Source organism: Triticum urartu, chromosome 7A, assembly GCF_056163025.1.
Source record: "Triticum urartu cultivar PI428250 chromosome 7A, HENAU_Tu73, whole genome shotgun sequence".
NCBI classification, from domain to species: domain Eukaryota; kingdom Viridiplantae; phylum Streptophyta; class Magnoliopsida; order Poales; family Poaceae; genus Triticum; species Triticum urartu.
The window spans coordinates 338190425-338198970 of record NC_141879.1 but is presented as its reverse complement, the minus strand read 5'-3'; the positions used below and the strand labels follow the sequence as shown (position 1 = coordinate 338198970).

Sequence of the window (8546 nt, the reverse complement as noted above, 5' to 3'; positions counted from 1 at the left end):
GTTGCAGTTCACGTGGCAGTGTCCGCCATTGGCAGCGGCCCGTCCAGCCCAAAGGAAACCGCGCTGAATCTTCTCGATCTGCTTGAGGTTTTTTTTTGGGGGGGGGGGGGGGGGGGGGCGCGAACGCAAGCAGTTGGTGCACAAGGATGGCACACAAGACCGACTTGACCAGCGCGAGGCGCCCGGTTTTAGTCATCAGCCAGGCCTCCAGGTCGGTAGGCGCGCGGCGACTGCATCTACCGTGGGTTGTAGCTGGGCGGCAGATGGGCGGCGCGTGGACAGGGGGATGCCGAGGTAGGTGATGGGGAGAGTCGCCACCGGGCAGCCGAGGTGCGCGATCATCTCGTGGCTGCTTGGTCGCCGTGCAAGATGGTGGCGGAGCTCTTGGTGAAGTTCACCTTCAGGCCGGAGGCCCTGACGAACAAGGCGAGGATCTCCCTGATCGCAGTGGTGTCGTCCGTTGTGGCGTGGCAGAAGACCATGACGTCGTCGGCGTAGAGGGAGATCGCCGGGATGTGGCGCCGTGGTGTAGTGGCTGCAGGATGTCCAGGCTATGTGCGCGTCGTAGGAGCCGTCCCAGGATGTCGACGGCGAGCACGAAGAGCTACGGGGACATGGAGTCGCCCTGCCGGAGCCCTTGCCGGTGCCATATGGGGGGGGGGGGGGGGGGGCTCGCCGTTCAGGAGGATGCGCGTGCGACAGGAGGATGGCCGTCCACTCCAAGAATCTGTTCCCGAATCCGTATTGGCGTAAAACCTCAAAGAGGAATGGCCATGACAGGGAATCAAAGGCGCGCGAGGTCGAGCTTGAGCATGACTCTCGGAGCTCCCAGTTGGTGCAGCAGCTTGAGTGACTGCTTGACAAGGACATAGTTGTCGTGCAAGCTCCTTCCCGAGATGAAGCAATTTTGGTTGCGGCTACCAGGTTGTCCAGCTTGCACCGAGGCGGATCGAGAGCACCTTGGCGAAGATTTTGGCCACAAGGTGTATCAGGCAGATCGGCCGGTAGTCGCGCAGCCCCTGGGCGTCGGCTTTCTTTGGCAGCAGCGGTCAGCAATGCTTGGTTTGGCACCGAGGCGGATCGAGAGCACCTTGGCGAAGATTTTGGCCACAAGGTGTATCAGGCAGATCGGTCGGTAGTCGCGCAGCCCCTGGGCGTCGGCTTTCTTTGGCAGCAGCGTCAGCAATGCTTGGTTCAGCTTGTAGAACCCCCTTCCTCGCAAGTCATATAGTTGCTGGAACACGTCAAGGAAATCCTGCCTGATGGTTGTCCAGCATGCGTGTAGGAATTCTGTTGTGAACCCGTCTGGGCCTGGCGCCTTGCGGGCGGGGAGGCGCTTGACAGCCTCCCAAATCTCCTCGGCGCTGAACGGCGCATCAAGGTCGGCGAGGTCGGTCGGCTCGATGAGCTGTGACAGGTCCAGGGAGTGTTCCCGGGCGGTCGCCGTGCCAAGCAAGGCCTTGAAATGGGCGAAGGCCGCCTCGGCCATGTCAGTGTGGTCCGTGAGCACCCTGTCGTCCACGGCCAGGCTGTAGATGTGGTTCTTCTGCCGACGGAACGAGCACTGCCGGTGGAAAAAACTGGTGCTGGCGTCGCCGTCCTTGAGGTTGGCGATGCGGGAGTGTTGGCAGGCGATCGTGCGCTCCATGGATGCGAGCCCAAGGTAGGATATCTTGAGCTGCTTGCGGAGCCAGGCCTCCGGTGGCGAGAGGTTGCGCGATTCCTGGGCTTGGTCGAAGCGCGAGATGAGCTCCCGTGATATCGCCAGCTTGGCCTTGATGTTGCCCGTAGACCTGGAGCTCCAGCTAGTGAGGCTAGCCGCCGTTGCCTGTAGCCGGAGCATGAGCCGGTGGAAGGGATCGACGTGATGCGTAGCGCCCCAGGCGCGATCAACACATCAAAGCGTAGCCAGTATTCCTCAAAATGGAACCGCCGGTGTGAGGTGGGCATGGGCGAGCAGTCCAGCAGCAACGGGGCGTGGTCCGACACCATAGCCGCAAGGCATCGAAGGTGGCATCCGCTGTGCGCGTCCTCCAATCAGCGGTGCAAAGAACACGGTGTCATTCATTTACTTACTTACTGGATTTATATACCCTTAGTTACCAAATTTATATAACTTAGTTTGCAGTACAGTGTCATTCATCCGGTCACTATAATATAGTAACTGGTACTATAAAATAGTAACTGGTACTATAATATAGTAACTCGCCAGAGAAAAACCTGACGTGGATCTTTGGAACATGGGGGCCAATGCACCCAAAATGGAAAAACAATTTTAGAAAAATCAAAAAGAGTTAAAAATTTCTGAAACTTCTTTGTAACAAACATGGTCAGAGTAATACTCATGTGAAAAGTTTTGCAGAGGAATGACTCATGGTATCCTTGGTGGATCGACATTATAAAAGTTACTACTCACGCTTTTTGTAATCTCAAATTTGTTTTCTTGGCGAAGGAGTCGGTCGAAGCTTTTCACACTAGCGTAGCACAGCCAGAGGCAGACCGGCGTTAACGGGGGCTTGGACTTGCGAAATGAACGCGTGACGTTGATGTGGGCTTGGACGTGCGGGGTGGACGAGCAAGCAGACGGTACCCAGCCAGAGATTATGGCCGATGTCACATGGCGGCAGGAAGAGCAGCAACGACTGAAGAGGCTTGGACCTGCGAGGTGGACGAGTGGGCGTTGACTTGCGGGGTGGAGAAGCACACAATAGCTCGGCTAGAGACAGCGGCCGGTGTCAGGCGACAGCAGCACCCACCGAAGCGATGGATCAAAGCACAAGTTGCACGTGCAAAAAAATTGACCTATGCTCTAGTGCCATGTTAGGACATATGCAACTTGTATTTCCTAGGGGCCAATGGCCAGTACACACACACACACACACACATGTGCAGGAAACCCCTCATACAACAGGGAAAATATATACATGGAACATAATATAACGCTAACAGCTAACATGGTCCACACATCACCGATACTAAGAGGTGTGCAGGGAGCGGAGATCAGGATGAGATTAAGGTTGTGCTATCTCAGAGCAGCTGTCCGACGTCGACGGCGGCGATGAAGGAACTAGGGCGATAAAACTTAACTTTTACTCCAGCTAACTGAACAAACCATAACGTGCGCAAGCGGATATGTTTCGGCATGATACAGTAACAGTGTAACACGATCAAGCTTGCCGACGCCAGCAGATTGATTTTCCTACCGCAAATGGCAAACAGTTGCTTCAATCAAGAGAACAAGACACGGGGCCACACGTGGCCTCGTACAACAGGTACGTGTCCACGGCGGTTGTGCACGCGCGGCACAAGCACATGTGATTGCACGACAGCAGCAACGCACGACTCATAGCTAACCCGCCGCCGATACCAGTGCCTACACCCGGATGTACTGATGTCGCACCTCATGGAGGCACGCGTGCTGGTGAACCAACCCTGTTGGATGGCACGGACTAGTCGCTATTCCGCGAACTGTTGTCCCCCCCCCCCCCCTGTGTCGCCCTCCAGGAACCTGGTCCTGCAGAAGACAAACACTACTAGGAAGTTATACGCCACACGCCACGTGACTACCAAACTAGTAGATGTTGTAAGGCTACAGCCGCATGTCAATTTAGGGGGGGGGGGGGGGGGGGGGGGGGGGGGTGGACTAGGAAAGAGGCGACGACTGGAGGCTCCAATCCTGAGTTGCTGCTGCTTGTACGCCGCGCTGGGGCGAAGAAAGCGACGCAGTTGAGCCCGCCTGGGGGTGTTGACAGAACACCTGCCTTTTCCTATCTCTCACAGGAGCAGCGCAAAGCAGCCTGACTGGTCAACTTGTTCCCCTTCAGTTTTTCGGATTTTGCAAAAATAACCTTGAGAAACATCCCAACTCATCTAGGCCAAACATGGTCAAATTATGCCATATCAGGAAAATACGTATGCCAATCAGTAAAAGACAAAAGACCATTCCAAGTTCAGTGACTAAAGTGAATTATTGGACAAGTTTAGATGAATTTTCGTTGTGGAAAGCCCAAACTAATAAATGTATTCTAATAACTCTACATGTGTATAAAATTGTAAGGTCAAAATAACAGGCTGTCTTGTTCTTTGGCTGCTAGTAGTTTCTCAATCTCTGACCAGAATCTCCATCATGTTCACAACAAAATACATCGGTTTTCATGTTTAAATTGGTGATTCACCGACTTATGTTGTAGTCCTTTCATGCAGCATAGCAATAGATAAAGAGTAGATCACACTTGCTATCTATTGGTGGGAAGTAGTTGACTTACTAGATATAGCCTGCTGAACACATTTTCTATAGTCTACAAATATTGCTGGCAAGAAGTGCTCCTTCAAGAAGTTGTTCACAAAAGCCAATAAGCCATCATTCCTGCACAAAGTTCAAGTGTAAAATGTCACCTAAGATTCTACTAATTCAAAAGTACTCTACAGCATAGATGATTGGGAAGGCTTTCGGTCCGCTAATATCATTTCCATGTGGCGAATGAAAAAACTTCTGTTTACATGGTTAAATTTTGGAAGACTTGTCGCATGTGTTCTGAAATGGTGTCTTGTTGAGAATACAGGGAGTACTGGGGCTGAAATGGTGTCTCGTTGAGAATACAGGGAGTACTGGGGTGCAAGGACAATAATTCTCGAAATTTTAGAAAAGATATAGCCTGCAGGATATACCGCCAATTAGGTCCTATCGTTTGTCCAAGGACTATTTTGAAACAGCCAATCCTTACATCGACTTTACTTATTCTTTATGCTGCCTGTAAATAATCAGTACTGCTCCAGCACCTCTGCAAAGGTGTGAACCTGTCAAACTTTTGATTAAGAGCATAAAACGAGGGAGCGGAAACCCCTTGGGAAACCACAACTCCAAACAAATAAAATAAATACATCACAGTCATGAACCTGTCTAGATTCTCAAGGTACATGTTTGCTTCAGCCTACCAGCCACAAAATAATGAAGGAGAAAGATATGAAGGACTCAATGAGCATGACGAGAAAAGGAGACTCATGGACGACAGAGGAGAAATAGTGTTAGTTTGTGGAGGAGGGGAAAGGGAAGGAGTCACACGGTCTTCTTGGAACACTTCAAGGTGTTAAGGGTATGATCATTCCTAGGGTTTGGCGTCATGTACTATATACCATTGTGTCTGCTTAGCAGCTCAAGTTGACATTACACACTTGCACAGGCGCCTCAAGCCGTCTTTAAGTGATTACAGTTATGTACTTACGATCTTATCTCTGGAAATGATTTCTTGCGTAGGGGAAATTATTTTACCGGCTCGATATTAATGAATTATTTATAGGAGGCTAGCTAACTGATTTTTATGTAGGGGCACTACATAAACTATGAAACCATGAACATACAAAGAATGCGATATAAATGGCAAGCAGATGAGATGTCAAAGCTTGAACAATAAACTAAGTTAAATGTCATTCAATAACACCACGCTATAGGTGAAGAAAAAATATTAATTAAACAAAATCACTTCTGCAGTTAAGTAAGCTCCTCTCAATTTCATTTTAAAAGTTTTGTCTTGATTTATGAAAGAAGTTATACTTTCTGGTACCAGCAATCCCAGTGCACTTACGGAGTGATGCCTTTGGACAAGTTGTAGATACTTGTATGCACAGAACTAACAGAAGGTGTTGGATGTGTGGCCCATGTATTGCTGGCCCAAGTGGCCCAGGCCAATTGGGCTGACCTAGTTGAGGAAGAACAGAGGAAGGGGAGTAGTGAGCAGCCAGACTGAGAAGCGGCACGAGTGAGAGAGCGCTAGCTCCTCCACAGCCAAGCCGCCACGACCAGCGACCCGAGGTGCGTCTCCAAGGTCAACATTGTGTGCTGTTGCGGCTTGTGGTGCTGTTGCTGCTCGAGTTGCTGCTTCTGCAGCTGTTTGCGGAGGAGGAGGAGGAGGAGGAGGCTGTTGTTGCTGCTTGCACTTGAGTGCTGCTGCTGCTGCTGGTTGAGGGAGAGAAGGACTGCTACTGTTGTGTGGCTGAGCTGCTGAGTGTGGTTGCCAGTGAGGAAGATGACAGGTGGTGAGGTCAGGGTCATGGATTCGGTGCGGTCAGATGATGGATGTTCGTGTGGTGCAGAGGAAGGAAGACGGCACATAGGAGATGAAGAGTTGAGAGGAGGCGGAAATGTGGCAAGCAGAGACTTGGAGGAAGCTGTGCTGCGTGCACATCTGGTTTCCGCCGAAGCGTCCTTAGATACTGAGTTGGCAAGGGTGGCTCGCATGATGTACATGACAACGTTCATCACGGATGTCAGAGAGGCAGCGGTCATCGAGGAGGAGAGGACAAGTTCAGCCCGCATTATCTGTACTAATGAAGATGGCACTGAAAAGGCCACAATTGCTGCTCATAGGACTGATCCAGAGTGGGTTCTAGACTCTAGTGCTTCTAAACATGTTGCAGGTGACTTCAGGGAATTTGAGTGATATGATATGTACTGCTATTAAGTTATCATCAGTCCTACATGTGACAGCTTTCCCGGTCAATCTGTTGTCTATGAGTGCTCTAATTGACCATGTGGACTGTAGGATAACAGTTCACAGAAGAATGTGCTTGATTGTGGACAGGCCGACTGGAAGGTGGATAGGGACTGGAACAAAGGCATAGGGGACTATGGTACATGGACCGTGAGGGGCTTGGTCAGATGGGCAGCCCACTCAAAGTCGCGCAAGATGTTGGAACGTCTGCAACGGTCCATTGTCCAGCGGCTTCGACGTTGGGCGTCGAGTGGACAGACGCCTCGGTCTATGAACCATCCATTGGCCAACCCTCCAGTTTGACAACAGTGCGCGACCCAGCAGAGCTCCACCTACTTAGATCGACGACCCCACAACAGGGCTCCACTCAATCCCAAGGCCCTCAGCTAGCTCGACTACGACCTTCATTGGGGCAACCCCTATTTGGCCCTCTCTTCTGTGAGTGGATTGTCATTCTCCTATCCTCTAGTAGCACGCGAGCACAAAGGTTGTTCGCTAGGGCCCGAGAGTTTGGACTGTCACGTTGCCTCGCGCCCCGCGGCCTGATGACTACCATCTCGCTTTACGCAGACAATGTTGTCACCTTCTGTCACCAGGATAGGGAGGAGTTGCCCACTCTGCACAGCTTGCTTGCGCTCTTTGGGCGAGCATTGGGGTTGCACACCAACTTCACAATGTGCTCGGTGTCCCCTATTGGTGATCAGAGGGGGAGGCCCTGGAGGCTGCATCAGTTATGGAGTGTTCGTTAGCTCCCTTCCCGATCAAGTACCTCGATTCCCCATTACTCCGGAAGCCCTCAAGCAAGGCACTGCAGCCCTTGGTTCATGGAATCGTTGATCGCCTCCCCACTTGGAGTGTCCATGATGACGAAAGAGGGACGCCTCACTTTGGTCGAGTCGGCCCTGCCTGCCATACCATTGCACTGGCTAGTTATGCCGGAGATGAACAAGACCCGGATCCATGTTGACAAGATATTGAGAGGCTTCCTCTAGGACGGCAAGGCGTCAGCAAACGGCGACCACTGGCACATTAACTGCATAAGGGCATGTAGGTCCCTCTGCCTGGGTGGGCCGAGTGTCCCGGACAATGCCCTCCTTTGGCGTTGTACGACAATAGCCCCCCCCCCCCCCCCCCCCCCCCATGAGGCAAATTGTTGGAAGCTGAACTGGAAGACTTGATCTCTCCCATGAGTCAAGTTCTTCATTCACTAGCTTCCCAGGATCGTTGTTGACATGCCAAGCGGTTGGCGCATCGAGGCTTGCAGCACACACCTTCATGCGTGATCTATGAACAATTGGAGGAGACGATGGCCTACCTCATTGGTTATCACTTCCCGCGCATGGTATGGCATTAGGTGCTCTCATGGATCCGATCGACGGCACACCCCCTGCTACAGGGATGTCTTCATGGAATGGTGACAGAACTGTATCCATTCCTGCACCGATACGAAAAGGCACGTCCTCGATCATCATGTTGGTGGCATGGTGCATTTGGAAGCATCAAAAAGCAATAATCTTTGACAACGCTCAGCTCTGCCTATCTCAGTTTCTTGAGCGATCAAGGCAAAACTACGCAATGGACGATGGCAGGCAGGAGAGATTTGGTGGCTTTGCTTCCAGACATGGCAGCGCCTACCGCTTAGTTGTGTTGCCTTGTAACTTCGGGTGTGGTCCTATCAGGGCTTGTACAAACTACAAACTCTTTATATCACGAAAGAAAATAAATTGCTCAAAGTCCAATAAAGAGCCTTCTTTTAGATGGTGTTGTCCCATGACAAGCCTGGTAAGCCAAGTAAGCCAGGAGAATCTGGTCCTTATAGAGAAAATTGGCCAGCAAATCATATGAGGGTTCCTTTTAGGGGAGTTTCTTCGCATGACCAAGCATGATGATCTACGGTAAGCTGCCTCGAAATTAGTGGTGCAAATGGATCTGTCAAGCTTATCTCGAAAAGAACTTCAACATAACTCAGTCGTTAGGCAAGGCCTAAGCTTGTGACATCTTTAAATACAAGCTAAGGAACATTCAGAAATAACATCGTAAAGTTCGTCTCTACTTATA

The 8546-nt window shown here is 51.1% G+C and overlaps 1 protein-coding gene across 1 annotated transcript in view; it reads right to left on the bottom strand.

Annotated features, from left to right (window-relative positions):
- SEC8 (subunit of exocyst complex 8) overlaps nt 1-8546 on the bottom strand; it is a 44130-nt gene that overhangs the window by 19696 nt on the left and 15888 nt on the right. The window contains exons 15-16 of the mRNA XM_087532706.1: nt 4252-4366; nt 1072-1828 (exon numbers count right to left, since the gene is read on the bottom strand). Of these exons, the coding sequence (XP_087388832.1) occupies nt 1072-1828; nt 4252-4366 (872 nt within the window). The remainder of the gene's footprint in view (nt 1-1071; nt 1829-4251; nt 4367-8546) is intronic.